Genomic DNA, 19475 nt, shown 5'->3' on the forward strand with positions numbered 1-19475 from the left:
GATGCAGCAATGAAACAAGCGAGTAACCGTTTGATAAGGATTTATTTAATGTTATTTAATATAGACATTGTTTATGAAGGTACCATCTGAATTGTTTAAACACAAATTGAATGAAACATGCTGTCAAAGGTAAAGGTAAAAACATCCGGACGTACAGCGACGTTTGCGGGGCTGTACCTGTACAGGAATCCATTAATACCATTTTCCAATGTTGAATATTCAAACCCCTAATAATACAAACCATTTGAAACAAATAAAATATATCAATATAAACAAAACAAAATATAAGTAACAATAAATTTTACTTAAATTCTTATTTACACATATGTACTTAAAAGTAATTTTCAATAATAGTTTATGCAACAAGAATTATTATTATTTATCAATCTCAACATTGTGTACAAGATGGGAAGGGGGTCGCGATACAGAGAAGACGTGAGGGGGCGGTATCGGCTAGACGGCTACGCGGCTAGACGGCCAGACGGCTAGTGGTGGATGCATGACAAAGGCACAACGGGAGTGTGCGCAGCCGGTAACGACAGTGGTGGGTATTTAGATTAAATCACATGTGCCTCCTCAGCTACGTAACTAATGTAACAACGGGTGGTGGAATGAGAGAGAGAGAGAGAGAGAGTGTGTGTGTGCACAGTTCCAGTGCCGCCGGGGAGAAGGTTCAGTAGACCGCTAGACTAACAAACAGCTAAGGACGCGTTTCCTCCTGCACGCCGTCCACCTTAGCAGGTAGTTAATGCAATTCCAACACCTATAATTAAATGACCGAGAGAAGATTTATATCGATTGATGAAAATTTATGAATAATATTTGTCACTATAATCCTATTAAACTTTCTCTATAATTACATATAATAATGGCTTTCTTGAAAAGTATTAATTGAATATTATTTCCTATATATAATTTAAGTGGATCAGAGTATGTTCTACACAGAGAAGAGTTTGTTATTATGCAAATAAAAGTAAATATATAATGTGTAACAGGGTAAAATAGAATATTTAGTTAGTGTAGAGCCAGACGAGACGGTAACAAGACAGTAACAAGTCAGGTCGGACAAACAGAACAACAGAACAAACAGAGACAGAGTGCAACAACTAGTAAACTGCGGTAATGTGCTACTAATTAGTAATATGTATGTAATGGTAACGAGACGAGACAAGTCGGTAACAGATAAGATGGACCAATAAGCCGTCAGAGTAGGAGCAGGACTCGGGGACAGGAGAAGGGAGGAGCCACTCATTCCTCAATATCACAGAACAGTAAATAATTAACTTCACATCAACGTGAATGTATATATAACGTGAATATTTATATCTGAATATTTGTGATCTCTCCATTAATTTCTGTTGCGATATACTCTCAAATATTAGTAACAACTTTAATTATAACAACATTAACATTTCAATATCTATAAATTATTATCATCTAGGTTACTATCCTTACACAGACAATACGCGATGCGGGTGGGCGGGCGGGTGCACTCCTCTGCTCGCCTCGCCTCGCACTCCCCGCCCGCCGCACTCTCGCCTCGTAGACAATCAATCTTACAGACAAAGTAAAATACGACTACCCATGGCAAAGTTTCATAAATCCTAGAGTTTTGTCATGAGAAATGAATCAATAATGAGAACGTAAGTAAATAATATATAATTAAATTGACTGCGCGAGGCCTATCCGCTATCCTTACTACCTACCCACTACCCTCTGGCTACTCTGCTCCGCTACCATTCCACTCTTCTGGTGTCTGCTAACCATTTGCACTGCATTTATAGGTATTTCTTATCACATAAGAATCTGTCTGATATCACAACGGTAGGAAGAAACACTTTTAATCCTATTTGCCTCCTCAGTACACTCCAAAGTCGTATTTTACATTTCCAAATCGAGTTACTTATCTAAATAAATAAGAACAAATTTAACAACAAAAAATGCCAATATAAAATATATTTGTAAAACAAATTTGTTGAAATAGTAAATAATAATTTTCTTTATTTCCCCTAGTATAATAATGTAATGTATGTTTTAATCCTAAAATGAATATTTAACACGTCTGTAAGAATATAACCCGCAATTGGCCGTAAGCCAAGATGCATCACGGCACGGCCGGCCAAATTGACAACCAACATTAATAATCACAGCCAAAAGTTCAAGGCTATGTGGATGTTGGTGAGGAGGTGATTACCTGTGGGCGTGCGTAGGACAGTGCGTAGGGCACAGTGCCCTAAGCACTGTTCTACGCACGTGCACAGCCGCACAGATACGTCGGGACACAGATATGGCAACGCAATCAATCAACATCGACATCAATGAAACCAACGACACACAGAGGAATAATTTTACTACCCTTAAATAATTTAGACACAATAAAAATTTTGTACTATTTATTCTCCGCAAAGAGATTACTCTTCATAGTCGTCCGTCGCCAGACAGACGGTCGAGGGATAATGTACAAATCAAACCAATTGGAATTTTATGGCCGAGATGAAATTTGTATGATTAATTATATACAAATGAATTAAAAAAACAAATGGTAGCTTAAATAGGTGAGATGGTGAGTAAGCAAAGGAATGTATCGCGGATGAGAAGCCGGTCTCTTCGGGAGAAACCGGCCGGTAACTGCCGGCCGAACCGTGGCTAACTTCATATGGCCGCTAACAGACTAACATAACAAACAAACAAACAACACCCCACACCCACTCTGGTGGCACTCCTACATACACACCACATCGGCTCTGTCAACACAACTAATAAAAACAAACTAACTAACAAACCAACAAACTAACATAACACAACATAACACCACAGCTCTATTTAACAACATACCGTACATATACACACGTAACGTGGGCCACTCGGCTATCAGTAGCGAGCAATTCAGTGGACCGCTCGTCGGAAGGAAGAGAACATTATCACAGAGAGCGGCTGGCTTTCTGCTGGTAACTGGCTGTCCCCGATTGGGAGCAGCCATTCAGAGATCGGCTGTGTTGTTCTTCCAGCAAACAAGCAGAGTTCGTCGCTTCTTTAGGCCTTTTACTTTGTGCTACAGCTACATTTACTAGGTTATATTTAAGTCCGAAACCTTCGGCGGTACTACGGTAACGTAAGGACTAAACCAATTATTGAATGCGGAGAGTTGTTAATGATGCGACTATGGCAAGGGACCAATCCATGAATGCAGATGACGGGGAAAATAATGAACAAACCTACGTGAATAATGAAATAACATAAATAATAGCGGGTGTTAATAAATTCATATTAACGGTGTGATAGCATTGTTAAAATAATAATTAGGTTAAGTATTTGGAATACTTATTTATATGCATCTGATGATACTCGTCAGAATAGCGTTGTAGAAGAACTAGGATCCTCGGGCCCCGTGCGGGCAGACACTAATGTCCTCCGCACGTGCATGTTTGTTTGCCTAGCTTTATGAATTCATCAGACAATCATAACTAAATCTTGGTTTCTACGACGCCACCGGCAGACAACAAACTGTTATTCTGGCAGCATGGTAAAAAACCAAAGTTTCACTTCCCAAAGCTCACCGATTCAGATGCGAGTTTCAATAGAGCGATACATCTATTTACAACAAACACAGTGTACTAACAATGTGTAACATCGGGGTAATATAACAACGGGTGGCATGTCAAAACTCCCATACGAATCGGCGCCGACTAATGGGTTGGTTGGATGGGGTTTGTTTGTTTGATGGGCGCTGGCTGGTGGGCTGACCCCTTACTGCATGATGCCCGACAGGTTGTTGTGGCGCGCGCGCTTCATCTCTTCCTCGGCGATGCGCTGCTGGATGTAGTAGTGCGCGTTGGTGATGGCCGCCGGCACGCCGCTGATGGTGACGATGCGGTTGCGCGTGCCCGGCGCGAAGGTGCCCTTCTTGCTGATCTGGATGCTGGCTCCCGACAGTTGCTGGATCTCTATCAGGTTGCGCCCACCAGGACCTGCACACACACACACTCATGTCAAATATACATCAGTCAATCAGCTACTGGTGTGTGTAGTTACAGTAATAGGACAGTAGTTAGTTACCCAAGATAGCTCCCACGATGACCTCGGCAATCTCCACGTTCTTGGTATCCTTGGCACCGAGGTCGCCCGGCGTGGGGCTCTTGCTGAGCGGCATGAGGCCGGCGGGGCCGCCGCCCGTGGCCAACCCGAACGAGTTGTTGTTGAGCGACACGGGCGCCACGGCCGGCTGGCGGAAGGCCTGCTCGTACGCCACGTCCGCCGCACTGAAGCGCTCCAGCGAGTTGCGCGTCGTAGGGGATGTGTTGCCTGCAACAAGCAAGAGGGGGGACTCAATAGGGGCGGGGCAAGTTTCAATTTATTTCTGATTATATTCCCTGTTCCAAGCCAAAAAGGCATAGAACAAATCACTACTTTTCAGAAGAGCAAAAAAAGCGAAAAAATTTAATGTAAATAAGAATGTTATTTCATTTGTCCATTTATAAAAAATACTTGATATCATTTAAAAGAAAAATTTTCACTGTTTTCCCACTCCTGGAAAGTAGCTATTTGTGACCATTTTTCGTTAGGGACAGTTGATATTAAGAAGGGTGTTAATAAAAAATCTTATTTGATTTGCACCTAACATAAACAGATTGTTCACAATGTCTCAGGCTAATAAAAAGCAACAAGTTTGTTGTTTTCAATGATTTGGTTAATTAGAGAATTATTCAAAATGAAAAGCATGCCTTCGTAACATTCTTCAAACAACGGGCAGGAAATATTGAGTTGTTTGAATCACAAACTAAATTTAAAATATTCCATAGAAGAATGAAAGTTGAGAAGCCATTACATTTATTTATTTAAACATTTTGTTAAAAAGGGGAAAATAAGTGCCTTTTTACGGACATTGTTCAAACCATACTATATTGTATCTTCTTATGGTTTGTTTCATGCACAGATATTTGTAACTCAATAGGAATGCAAGTAATAACACTTTGGAGCCAGCTTATATTCATATATAATATATTTATAGTTTATACTTTTGATCAATATTAATATTAGTGATTGCCTATTTTATATCACATATTACTTTAATTCATAAACTAATTTTATATCATTATGTAACCTAGCTATTAGACAAATTTTAGCGATATGTAATTATATATACATACACAAAAGCAAACTGCTTACATTTGAAAGCATGTTTAATATTTTAAAATCGAGTTAATATTAATTGCATTCCTATAGGTAGGTTGGTTGGTTGGTTGGTTGGTTGGTCGGTTGGCTGTAGCAGCAGATGCCCGGGAACAATCGCAATCCATGCCGCGAGGAAAGAGGTGGGAGGAGTGTCCGCCAATGTCCCGAACTGACGTTGGTCAAATAAAGAAATGGACAAATGTCGACGTACCGATTACTGAGTCGTAGTAAGCCACAGGTGACCAGGACCCTTCTTGAGCTATTGCAGAAAAAGATACTTTACACATTTAGGCAAACAAACTCACAACGATCAAGGCCACAACAACTACTTCCCTGTTTCTCTTCCCACTCTACGCACTACTCTACACACTAATGGCTACATGGCTACATGGCTACATGGCTACTGGACTGGACAACGGAAGCCAGAGCTGTCTTTTAGCCCGACCCGCCAATCTCGCCAACACATATTGAAAGCAGGGACTACTCGTGTAATTCAACAAACTGAATTCTCCCAGTGTTCTGCAAGGGTTATTTTTTATTTGTAAAAAGCTTTTTTAATATTATAAGCATTAGTACACATTATGTATATATAAATTAGAGATGTCATGATTTATGTAAACATAATATGTACTAATGCTTTTTTAATATTATGTATAAGCAAAGTACATATTACGTATATATATATATATATATTTCAGGAGTTAAACAAACTTATTTTTAAGACCAAATTTATATATGCAAAGTATGTATGTTTCTTCTTACTGAATTTGGAAATTAAAATAAAAAAAAGAAGAAAGCATTTGGGAAGATTTATCTAAAGCATCAGTGAATGGGCAAATACATAACAATATAAAAGTATACAAGTGAAGGTGGCAACGTAGAAAATATATTATAATATAAACCTTATGAGAGGGGGCTGAGAGGTTAGAGAGAGGAGAAGCGGACAAAAGATTAGAATCCATTGATTGAACCATTTGATTCGTCAATTCCAGTTATATAAGACTACATACTATATCTTTGATGGGCGGACATAAGAGTATAACTGCAAAAGTGTAACTTTTCAGGAGAGCAAAAAAACATTATTATGAACCCAATTATCTCAAGTATTTTAAGTTAGTTTAGTAGGCACAAAGTTGTTTATTTATGTTTTGAGTACTGGTGTAACTATAATGTTAATACCATTGATGCCGGCATACACAAGACACATTTTCTCATATAAATCGTTAAATGGTCAAAAATGCAGTTATACTGTTATGTCCGCCCATCAAAGATATATACTTCCCCCGTTTGTGGGCACTCTGACGCCACTACTTCAACACCGGGGAATTAAATTACGGTGACCAACAGTGATGCCATGCCGGGAAAATGAAGATGACGGGAGATGTCACTTGAAAAATTTGAGATTAATGACAAAGATTGGTTTATAAGTGCTAGATTACACGATTTCCCTACAATATTTCGCGCCCTGGGGGAGGGGGGGGCTAGAGAATTTCTGATTCCCCGAGATCTACGAAATTTAAAAAACTTTCTGTAAGTGAATTTTCTCTGAATATCAGTGGATTTTCACTGAATTTGGTAGATTTTCAAAAATTTCAGTAAATTTTTACTGAAATCGGTAGATCTTCCGAGATTTCGGTAGGAATGGCATCACTGGTGTAATGATTTTAAATTTAAAGCTGTGGCAATCACAAAAAGAACAGATTATTTGAACAGAAAGAAAATTTCCAAGCAGATTAAGGGTGATGCGAAAAGGACTAAGGGGTGAAGTCCTCAGAAGTAGTACATAATGAAGGGATTAACACTTACTTGGCATTTCAGCATAATGCGACAGTTTCAGTGAAATGCTTGTTTGCTTGATGGAGATTAGGGCTCCCACTGTCACGGGCATTGGCCTCTGACTCTCTCTCACAACATTCAACACTTCAACACGGCTAACGGCTAGGGCTATCTATATCAGCTACCCCCACACACACACTGACTCGTATGTGACATGATTTCATAAAAATATCTAGTGTTTGATACATTATTAAATACAAGTATTGTAAATATCGATAAATTTCACATACGAGACAATTGGAATTAAAAATGGTCACCTTCAAAGTAGTACATATTTATATTTTTGTTTTGGTTTATTACTAAAGTATAATACAGTGCTCTTTCAGTAATCCACCAGTAATCAATGAAGTGTACCTAGACTCGAGCGCAAGCTTTTTACATTGTACAAATTATTATGGGTTATCTTACTCTTTACACTCAGTTATCATTTCGCCATCGGTGCTTTATTCTTGTTTTAAGACATTTCCATTAGTCCTCTGGGATTCTAGCAACTTTCACACGTCTTCCTTTTCATTTCCTTGTTTGACAAAAATTACAAAATGGAGTCGTCTCGCAAGCATAAATACGACATCTGAACTTAATTAAAAATGGAAATTTTACGAAAGATCAATAGCGGTGTTTGTGTTTTTACAAAATACCCGTTTTCATATTTAGCATATTTTGTATAAGTGCTCTAATCCACCACTTTCACTAATTGGACACTTGACTGGTTTTTAGGGCGGTGGACAAGTGCAAGAGTACTGTATTATGTTTTGAAAAGCAAAACAATTATTGTTTGTGACGTATCAGATTCAAAAGACACAACTCTTTTGAGGTGTTTCAATCTCCATCGAATCAACAATCAGTACCATTTGGTATTTTGTGATTTGAACAATCCAATCGAAAGCTACAACGGTTGTAGAATCGATATATTTGTTACTTTTAAAGCAGTACTCTGAATGAAGGCAACCATTGTGTATATTGTATATGATAAGAGCAAGAGGATTAAGGGTACTCACCTAGACTGACTTGTCCGATAGGTCCAAAGACGCTGGCCTGCGAGTTCTGGTCGGGCTGCAGCGCGGGAAAGTAGGGCAACGCGGCGGCCTGCAGGCTGGGCAGGGAGGGCAGGTTGGGCAGGCTCGGCAGCGGGGGCAGGCCGAGCCCCAGCACGCCGTGCTTGGCCAGCAGACCCAGCGCCGTGCAGATCTCCGACACGCCGGCTTCCGAGTAGCCGCTGGCACGCAGGTGAGCCTGTCGATAGGGAGGGGCATCCACCTTCTTTAGTGGGGAGGACAAACAAGCCAATCAACAAACACCACAAGCGTCCCGCACCCATCTCTTCTACATACACCTACCCCTGCTGCTGCTCCAATACCTCTCCAGCCAAACTCATTTGTATAGTCCCCTTTGAGCGTCAATTTACCGGTTTCAGCTTTAAATCAAATTTGCAAAATTTGAAGCGATAGTCATCAAATGTACCAATCTGAATATAATTTCATGGTTTATAATTAATAAATCTTCCTTTTATGATGTAGATGGAAATGGCGACTAGCTATGACCTACTGCCTACAATAATGACAATTGATAAAAAAAATGATTTATTTACTTTTTTATACGCCCACGGGGCTTTTACATTTGGTACATTGAAATGTTTACAATAAGGAAGTTGAGTCCATTTTTTTTATTTTTTTTTATCAATGTTCGCATTCAAACTTAAATACTGGTATTTTTTTTTTTTTTTTAAAGTTTGTTTTCATAATTAAATTAATTCTCAAAGTTTAAATTTTATTAAGCCCGCCAAAACGAGCGGAATCCGAGCGGTAAGAGGCGGGGTGTGGTGTGACGTCATTAGAACTGTGAAAACCACGACGCTCAAGCATTTTGTATGGAAAAAATTTTAATTCTTCAACAAGGAATTCCAGTAATTTTTTTACCAATGTTAACCGTCTATTAGAATTGATGTTATTAAAAAAAAAAGAAAATTGATTAAGATTTCATAGTTAAATTAATATTTTAAGTTAGAATATTTGCTTTTCAGGCCCGGTACGGTACTTGTACGGTATTGCCGTCGCTACTTGTTGACGTTCCACGCGCTAATTCAGGACCACCGCGCAGAAAAGTAAAGACCAAAAGTAAAATAACGGTTTACAGCCCAGTTCACTGTGAGACCTTTCTGGGCGGCCGGCGGCCTGAAGTGTATCACATGCTATGTGACATGTATAATAATAAAAACTTCTAAGTTATGCAATAAACAACATATTATTATAAAGCACTATACGAATATGTATCTTTAGAAATCCATTTCATATAATAATAACAACAAATACGTACATATATTTGACAAACCCAAATAAACCTTTGGCCTATACAGTAGAAACTCGTTAATTCGAAATCCAGCGGACATCAAAAATCAAATTTCAAATTAACGAATTCCCACGTAATTCGAAATTTTATGAAAAAAAAAAAAAAAAAAAAACGCCGAAAATCGATTTTCTCGGCCGCCTCTTCAAATCCGGGTGGTATTTTAGTTGTAAATTCGTATTAATACCAATTATTTCTTTATTTTCGCGGTCGATTACCGTAGCGGCCGGCCCTTTAAATTCAGATATTCGCAATAAATTCGTAAAAATGCTATATATTTACGCGTAAATCGAGATTTTGCTGCGGATTTCGGTCGCGGCCTACCCTTTAAATTGAGATATTCGTAAAAATACGATATATTTCCGCGTAAATCGCAATTTCGCGGTAATTTTCCGTCGCGGCCGGCCCTTTATTTCAAATATCTGAATTTGAATTCGTAAAAATACGATATATTTCCGCGTAAAACGAGAATTCGCGGCCGTATTCCGTTGCGGCCGGCTCTTCAAATTCAGATATTTGAAATAAATTCGTAAAAATATGATATATTTCCGCGTAAATCGAATTTTGTCGGCAGTTTTTCGTCGCGGCCGATCTTTTAAGTAAATTCGTAAAAATATGTCATATTTCGGCATGGATCGAAATTTTTCGGCCGATTTCCGTCGCGCCGTATTTTTTCACCTCGGATATTCGAAGTAAAGTTAGTAAAAATACGATATATTTCCGCGTAAATTGAAATTTCGCGTCCGATTTCCGTCGCGGTGATGAAATACGATATATTTACGCGTAAATCGAAATTACGCGGCCGAGTTTCGTCGCGGCCGACCCTTTAAATTCAGATATTTGGCGTAAACTCGTAAAACTACGACATATATCCGCGTAAAATGTATTTTCTCGGCCCTTTAAACTCGGATATTCGAAATAAATTTGAAAAAATACGATATTCCAGTGTAAATCGATTCAGATTTACAGAATAATAATACTAATTAGGAAGATGTATAACCACGTAAAAATACATTTTTCGGCGTTTTACCGCCACGGCTGACTTTTAGATTCAGATTTACGAAATATTATGATTTATTTTCGCAAAAATCAAATTTTTTCGAATTACACGAACAAATTTTCGTGCGCGGACAAAAATAAATTTCGAATTACGAATTAACGAATTTCGAATTAAAAAAAAATTTGTATGAAAAAATTTTTCAGCGGAATTTTTTTTTGCGAAAATTTCGAATTACGCGTTTTTTCGAATTATCGGGGTTCGAATTAACGGGGTTCTACTGTACACCTCTCTCATCTAAACCGACCATCTCTCATGTAATAGAAAGAGATGCACCATAGGTGATCCGTTGAACGTACAAGTCACGACACATGTGACGTCAGAATTCTTTCGACCAATCGTGGAGCGTATACAGTCTATTGCTATTGAATGCTTTTTCAAGAACGTTTAACTAATTCTAAGAATAATAATATAGAAATATATTTATATTTTTAGAATCGATATTTTTTTATCTACATGAACATATTTTTTATAAGTCAAAATATTTTTCACTCAACTTCCTTATTGTTTACATAAGGGTTAGCTACATGTACCTCCCATCACTTCAACTCTCCTGTTTTATAAAATTGTAACTTGAAAAATTAGGTAAATATTTACCCAATTAGGTTCTCAGTTTGGGTTATTTCAAACGGCGGTATAAGATCGTTATATACGGAAATTTTTTAATTTTGATTGAATGAAAATGGAACTTCAATGTATCTTTTACTATTAAAAGTGCAGCAGTTAGGTGAACATTCACCAAAAATTATTTTGACCGTAACGTCAATAGCCACTGATTCACATTGTGACATATGTGCCACCAAATGACATATCCTCATAAAACTATAAAACTCAAATTATCTTCTCTTCTATGGTCTTCTGGTCATGGATAAAAACAGTTTTAGAAAGAGAGAACACAAAGTTTTATCATTGCATTTAAAAGTTTACTTCAAAAACAGCGAATCTATTTGAAGTGAATGTCAAGCGGGAATATTTCAAAATATTTAGATAAGACTGATTTTGTAATTAACATGGTGCTATATTATGTTGTTAAAACTCGAGGTCTTAACTATGAAAACATAAAAGTGGGTACACATTTATTTAGGAGAATATTGATTGAAAAATAAATGATTCATTTGGAATTCCTCAGTGACTCTACAAAAAGGGCAAAGAACCCTTTGGTACTGAAAGAATTAGTTTATGGTTGGCTGGAGTCGTGGTATTGCAGCAAATAGAACAGGAGCACAAAGGGTTAAGTATGAAGAAGGGAAGGTGAAGTAGAGAAAGCATTATGATAGTAAAATGAATAAAGCAGGTACAGTTCATTTGCATTCAATTAACCCCATCTATGTGAACAAAAACCACTAATAAAATAATTACATTTTTAAAATGGTTTGCAACAAATTTGTACATTGTATTAAAAATACACCATGGTATTTGTTTTTAAATTTTAATAATAACAAGAAAAAGTATCTTGTAGTCACACGAAGCAGCCTGCCACAAGGCAGCTTGTCTGCAGGTTCTACCATTTGGTCTACTAACTTCAAGTAGTCACACGAAGCAGCCTGCCACAAGGCAGCTTGTCTGCAGGTTCTACCATTTGGTCTACTAACTTCAAGTAGTCACACGAAGCAGCCTGCCACAAGGCAGCTTGTCTGCAGGTTCTACCATTTGGTCTACTAACTTCAAGAAGAATCAAGACCCCACAATCTAAATAAAAGTTTTTTTTTTTTAATTCTGGCTGATTATTTTTTTATTTTTATACAAACATTAAACAAATATGATTTAAGATTTTCACGACCAAAAGTATTTTTGTTATTTGTTTTTGGGGTGTTATGCCTTGTTGCGCTAACTCCTTCTTTAGCCAACGTTTCGGACAGCATTGCAGTGTCCGAAACGTTGGCTAAAGAAGGAGTTAGCGCAACGGGGCATAACACCCCAAAAACAAATAACAAAAAAGCATTAAACAAGTTTAACCCAAAAAAACACCAAGATCGATTTGACTTGTAGAATTGATCTTCGAAAAAGATGATATTCAAAAATTGAAAATGTGAGAAGGGTGAACTGAATAGAAGTACATACAATGAAGCAAACCTTTATACATAATGACATTATGAAAAGTGATAAATTGCTTCAGTGTCGTCAGTTTCCACTAAACCCATTCTCTGTGGGCTATTTGCAGACAGTCAAAATCAATGTTACTTCCCCTGCAAAGTCGCATTACTTATATGTATTGTTTATTTAATATGAGGGGCGTTTTTCAGAAGTACTATTTTGAAAAAGCACGATGGAATTTCATTTTTATATCAACGCCAGGACCTTAATCTACTTTTCAACATAATTGCTATCCATATTAACCCTTAGGATGCCGGGGCTAAAGCGCCAATGGCCCATTCGTCGTACGCCGTATGTTTTGGCACACTTAAGGCACTTGTCGTATCGTACTGCCAGCTTCTTCATTCCTGTATTACGATACGACAAGTGCTTTGACTTGGATGGTAATTATGTTGAAAGTAGATAAAAGGTCCGGGAGTTTATGTAAATATAAAATTGTTTAAAAAAATGCATTGTGCTTTCTTAACACACTTTAAACGGGTGAAAGTAAAGTCTCATTCGATAAAATGGATTTTGCTTTAAACCGCTATATCTTTGAAAATAATACATATATTTGAATGATTTTTTTTGCACACCAGTCACCAATCCCAACTTTAAAATTACTCTCTGAAATTAAAGCCAACTTTGTAAAAGAACTTCATAAACTGAAGTTAAAGTCAGATTTGGGCCATTTAGTGATGTTTGTGTAAAAAATGTACCCATTTTATTTCATTACAAAAAACTTGGTTTTCACTTTTGCAAAAATCGTTACAAAATAAAGAATGATTTCCGCAACTTACCCATTCTTACCCATTACCCATTCTACAGGTGTAGTAAAGTTTCTTTTGATAAAATATTCTTCCACACAAGAGACAAGAAGATTAGAAAATGGGATACTTGTATCAACATACATACTTATAGTTGGTAACCTTAAAAAAAGATATGTTTACAATATTAACATAGAATTATGGAACAGAAATGCCTTTACAGCCATTGAAGTAGGAATGGAGTTATTATCAAATAAGTAGTTACCTAAAAAAACGCCCCTCGCAGCTTTAATAATTATCTTATTACAAACACAAATAAAATGTAAAGAATCTGATCAATCAATCATTAATTGTTAAATCGTACTATTCCAATACAATGGAAGTTTGAAAAACTGCAATTGTTGAAGAGTTTATGATGCGCAAAATGATATAATACATCACAGAGCAAGTCAAGCTGCAATTATTTTATTTGTGGTAATAACAAATATGTAATATACCTTTCCAGCAAAGTTGAATAGGTTTGGTAATAGTGAAAACACACTGCAAGCAATAAGAATCCACATTCCACCCTCGTTATTTACTTATTTGAGCAGGTGAACAATTAATACAACACAATATTCTAAGAGGTTATTAAATGAAGCAACTGTATTAGTGAGGTTAGTGGACTGTAAAAGGTGATATGAATGAAGGCGCAGATGGAAATGATAATGAGAAAGAAAGAAAGCCAAACATAACTTTACTAGCCGAGAGTTAGACGAGTGCAACAGAGTTGAAAGACACAAAATGTTTCAAGTCTTTGCGGTGAGTTAGTCTAGCCTATGAATCTTATCCTATATATGTATATATATTTTGAATTGCAAGAGTTGTCAATTTTGCAGTTTGAATTTGGTTGAGTGGTAGCACTGTTTTTAAAAATCATGTGAACTTTTTTAAAACTGAAAATTCCAAACTATTACGAAGAAATCTTGGAAAATGAGATTGCCATCTTGAGTAACTGTTCTCCGTGCCATCTCCCCATACAATATTATAACAGTGATGATAGTTGTACTACTTCTGAATTTAATAGACATGTTAGAATGAGCAAATCAAGTATGAATCTCCCATAAAATGTTATTTTGTCTATGGTTTTTATAAACCACAGACATTTGTGAAAACAGAGATGACTGCTAAACTATGTACTTCTGAATATAAATAGACTTGTTAGAATGAGCAAATCACGCGTGAATCAATCGTCCTGTTCTTGAATGTGTCTGTGAGTGAGTGTGTGCGTGTGTGTGTTTGTTTGATACAATACAGAGAGAGAGTAGTGGTGGGTGTCACCTTGATGTGGTCTAGCACCTGTGCGGTGACCGTGTTGGCAGCGGGCTGCGGTGAGGTGAGGTTGAGAGTGAGGTTGAGACTAGCCAGCGCACCCCCGTTCATCAGCATGCCCGCCCCGCCCGCCCCTCCCAGCCCCGCGAGCCCCCCCACCCCCAGCCCACTGCTGTTCAGGGACGCCGTGCTCGAGCTGAACGCGTGAGCCTGCAACGTTACAACATCACAAGGTATGAGTAACACACCGCCTCTCAACCAACCAGCCGACCGCCACCGCGCCGCACCTCTCAGTCTGTCTCAGTCTCGGGCCACAGGTCGGTGGAGGGGCATTCATCATCTATCAACCACTTTACAGATACTCCCTACAAGTGTGACCAAGAGCTCACTCACAGCTGTTGGGCCTCAATCAAGACAGGCCAACCAAATTGCTGGCAAATATCCACAAATGCTGGATATTCTCAATACGCATAAATTATTTTAAAAACACTTTGCATAAAATAGATGCTCATCATTGCTATTGAACCGATACAAATTGTTTTAATTTGTGCATATTAAGGACATCCAGTGTATCTGCATATTACCTAACTGATTTTCTGATGTTTGATTGATTTCACCGGAAGTAAAATAAGGGAAAATGGAGCTTACCCCTGGCACACAGACACGCCCACAACACACTTCTATCGGTTTATCTCTTCAGTGCAATCAACGCATTCAAACATGTCCAGAATATTATAAGAGTCCCCGTCATACATCCATACTTCCACACAATGTCTACAATGCAATATTATTAAATCATTGTTACAATACATACATATGTATAATAATTATCTCTAGACGAATATTCAACTTATTAGTAGCAATATGTAATAATAATTCCCCTTGACTAAACGACGAGCATGCCAAAATAAGTGACAAAAATGGATAATGATTGATACTGATTTGGTTTTGTATTTACTAATTAGGACAGAACCAGATTCTCTTATCTTAGAACAATTCGGAATGATAATAATGTATTCCAGGATCTGGAATGAGTTGATGATGGAGTATATAATGTTATGGGGTGGGCATGCGGAGAGGGGTGCGTACCTGCTGGCCCTGCGCGTAGGGGGAGCCGGTGGGGTTGAAGTTGGCCACAGGCCCCACCACATCGGCGTAGGACACGTTGAGGCACATGCCCGAGGACGGATCGTCCACCACTTTGGCCAGAATCATCATGCACGCTTTCTTGTTTGATTCTTTCTCACCTGGAAAAAACCAATTTGACACGGATAACGACAAACATTACACAAATTCAAATCTGTCTTTACACCGTTAGACACTCATTTGAGGTGTAACATTTTTATTTTATTTATTTATTAAACGCCATAAAAGGCTTTTACAATAATGTGATACATGAGATTATAAGTACACAGTGGTACATAGGCGAATATTAAAACATAAATAAATGTAAGCTGTGTATATTTGAAGTGTCATTGCTCTGCAGTGAAATATCAAGATGTGGTTTGTTTGTAATATATTTTGTTGAATAAGTGAATGTTATGAAGCGGTGTTAAGTCTTATTTAAAAGTAATTATTTAAAACACCTCTTCAGAACAAGTACCATTCATAGCATTAATTTTGATTAAAATTATAGAGAGCACGGTCTGGCAACAAATAGACCGCCGGGGAGTCTATTGTTTGTTTCCGTTTCCTTTCGCTGGGTACTCTGGAATTGTTACACGAGCGGGACGGCCGTGTAATGATCGCACAGTCAATTAGATTATAATTCATTTTTACCCTGGATGGGCGATCGTATTAAAAAAGTGTACATCAGTATTCCTGATGCGGGTTATTCGGTTCTTTTTTACAAAAACCAAGTCGGTGCAGGCTCTATTAAATAAACGTCCGTATAATGGATGACCGTGTGTGTGTTCGTGAAGATCACAAATAATGTTCTACTGAAGTTTATATACGCGATCCCTTGCAAATCGTTATTCCGCGGACTCCGGGAAATGAAGCATTCACCTCAAGTGGCGCGATACAAGCCGTATTTTTCTTAATAAGATACGGATAATAAAATCACAAGCCCGGACGGCACCCGCTCAAGTAATCTGCCGATCAGCTCAATGGATGGATTCGCTCCATTAATGTTACATAAACGATAGACCCGATACGCTCCAGAACCGCTTATCAGCCACCTTGTCGGAGACGCTGGACCCGTCTCCTGGACCAAAGCCCTGATGGTGCCAGCTCGATCTGTCTGGGACAGACCACCGCCGGCCGTATGGAAGCTCCCCGCTCACTTTCCGTAATTAAGTGGTTAATCAGTTTTAGATAGAATTAAGAACCAATTTTTGATCCCTGGGGGTAAGTGCCGAGTCATAATATGTAACATGTTTACTTAAATATATTCTCCATGTTTTATAATGTGCAAAAACAAAACTACTGCTTTCATTTCACTACAATCAGTAGAACCTGTAATCCTTTGTGTGCCCATGCCTTGGCGACAGTTTCATGCTCTGCCCATCCCGAACATTACTCGAGGACCGAGTATTGGCGCGCAGAAAATCTGCAAAGTTCGGGATGGCATTTAATATAAAATATGGCCGGTAACAATTGGCGCCTCAACGTGTTTTGGCTCGTGGTGATTGCATGTTGTGCTGATTTTGGTGAAATGTTTCATGATTAATTGACATAATATTGTATCACATATGTCAAGTGATTTGAATATTGTTTCATAACCTCAAATACACTCAGTATTCTTGTAACGATAATTCATAATTTGCGTTATTCTATGGTAAAATCTTGCGTAAACTTTCATCTTTCATGAAATCTATGATTTATCTATGCTTTTGTAGCTGTCAAATTTTATGTCAACACTAATTGGTAAACAAGATGATTATATGGGAGGTTATGTCAAACTGTCTAATTCATAATTATTTACGATTATTTTACGATGTCATTCACTTGTTTGATCAAGGCATATTTGCGTTTTATAATATTATTAGATTTTTACGCTAATATACTTAATATTAAAAACATTTATGTCGGCGTTCTACAATACAAATTGTAAGTCCACATTACAATCGATATGCGTTTTAATTACTCGTAAGTCAACAAACACTCAATATTATTTATATACATACCTACGTCATTTTTTTTTCGCCCAAATTAAATGATATCTTTGATTGACAATTACATTAGGCCGACGTTTAATAACGTTTCACAATATAATAGGGTGGTCCATTTTTCGCAATTCTCATTAGGGTGGAGCATATTTTTTTTAACAATTTTTTTTTGTTTTTTTTCACAATTGTACAATAGAAGTTGAGCTAATATTACGTCTAATGATACTACAGCCGTCAATGAAGAGTTTCTTTTGTTTTATAAACAAAAAAAAATTAAATATTTATTTTTCTCTTCTTTTACTTCTTTCTTTCTATCTGAACATCAAAGAACGTAATCATGTCTTCACCAATACCAATACCAAATATCAATGGGGCTTCGAAGGAGGTTCTCATTAAAGAACTTAAAGACAGGAATATTGATCCATCGTCGACTTCTCATGAGTTACGTTTACAGGCGCGCGCTTATAATAAAGAGATTAAAATACCTGCTATAAGTGAAGTGAATTCTGAATCATCGGATTCTGAATTAGACGACACAACCATTAAGAAAGCCCACATAATTAAACAAACGAAGATTATTTATAGGGACTCACACTCAAATAACGTAGACGGTTGGAAACTGAAATATGACGGAAAAAGTAGTGTAAGGGAATTCTTACTATTAATTGAGGAGAAATGTAGGACAAAAAATTTTAACCAGGATCATCTTGTACGCGTTTTTCCTGATCTTTTAGAAGGTTTAGCACTCCTGTGGTTCAGGTCTATTTACACTCAGGATTTGAAATGGGACGATCTTTCAAAACTTTTGATAAGACAATTTGAAGCAAACGACCTTCAAACAGATCTTAAGGTAAAACTATTTAACATGACACAACCTAAAGGTATGTCAGTGCTAGAATTCACTCTCAGAATGAAGTCATTAAACAATATGCTTGAAGCTAAACTACCGGAATTAGAACTTTTGCGGTTGGCAAAAAAAGCTTTATTGCCTATGTATACAAATTTACTAGTCTCAAGAGATATATCGACATTCGAGCAATTGACTACTCATGCAGGCAACTTGGAATCTTATGCATCACTGTCGGATGATTTCGTATCTTTCAACGTTTCTCAACCAAAAGTAGACTTACCTGTCACTAATAAACCGGAGAAATTTGATAGTACTGCTAGACAAACACCTAATTTTAATAATAATAATATGCATAGACACCAAGGTTATAACCAAAATCAGTACAGAAAACCAAATAACAACAATTATTCCAACAACTATACTAAAGTTAGTCTTGGAAACAGAGATAATAATTATAAATACAATAAACCGTCTTCTTCTACTTCTAACACATATACAAAAACTGCACACGAAAATTCTAGAACGTTTTACAATAAACCATTCTGTTCATATTGTAAACTATCGGGACACGTTATAGAAGATTGCAGGAAGAAAAATTCAAGGTCTAACAATCCTAAAGTGGGAGCTATCAATGACAAAGCTCATAAAAAGTCAAAAAACTAGGTCGGAGTCTCTCTTGCTACAAGCCGTCCTTGGCGCAGAGGAAAAGCGAGTGGGAGAGTTGGCTCCGAATAGTTGATAAATTTCTTTCATCCCCATCAACCGGAACAGTGGGCCCGCTGCCACGGGAGATGGCTATTGAAAATGATAACCGTCCTTATACTTATGTACATATTATAAATAATTTCTACAGTGGAATGCTAGACAGCGGCGCTTCATTGTCATGTCTAGGAGGCAATAGTTATAAAATTTTTAAGGAATTAGGTATTAAGTTAGTTAAAGTTAAGTTTAGTGTT

At 37.4% G+C, this 19475-nt stretch overlaps 1 protein-coding gene across 9 annotated transcripts in view; it reads right to left on the bottom strand.

The window, feature by feature from the left end:
• Nucleotides 1-23: 23 nt before the first annotated feature.
• Nucleotides 24-19475, bottom strand: part of ps (RNA-binding protein Nova-1-like protein passilla) — a 151849-nt gene continuing 132397 nt past the window's right edge. For 3 of the 9 annotated variants that reach the window (XM_089641219.1, XM_089641221.1, XM_089641222.1), the window contains 6 exons: nt 15649-15806; nt 14569-14769; nt 8007-8268; nt 5384-5431; nt 4057-4302; nt 24-3968 (listed from right to left, as the gene is read on the bottom strand). In XM_089641219.1, the coding sequence (XP_089497345.1) occupies nt 3748-3968; nt 4057-4302; nt 5384-5431; nt 8007-8268; nt 14569-14769; nt 15649-15806 (1136 nt within the window). In that variant the 3' untranslated portion in view covers nt 24-3747. The remainder of the gene's footprint in view (nt 3969-4056; nt 4303-5383; nt 5432-8006; nt 8269-14568; nt 14770-15648; nt 15807-19475) is intronic. The other 6 variants (XM_089641220.1, XM_089641225.1, XM_089641223.1 and 3 more) reach the window with 5 other exon arrangements.

This window comes from Hesperophylax consimilis, chromosome 16 (genome assembly GCF_061612785.1).
Source record: "Hesperophylax consimilis isolate HC1 chromosome 16, BYU_Hcon_1.0, whole genome shotgun sequence".
In the NCBI taxonomy this organism is placed as follows: domain Eukaryota; kingdom Metazoa; phylum Arthropoda; class Insecta; order Trichoptera; family Limnephilidae; genus Hesperophylax; species Hesperophylax consimilis.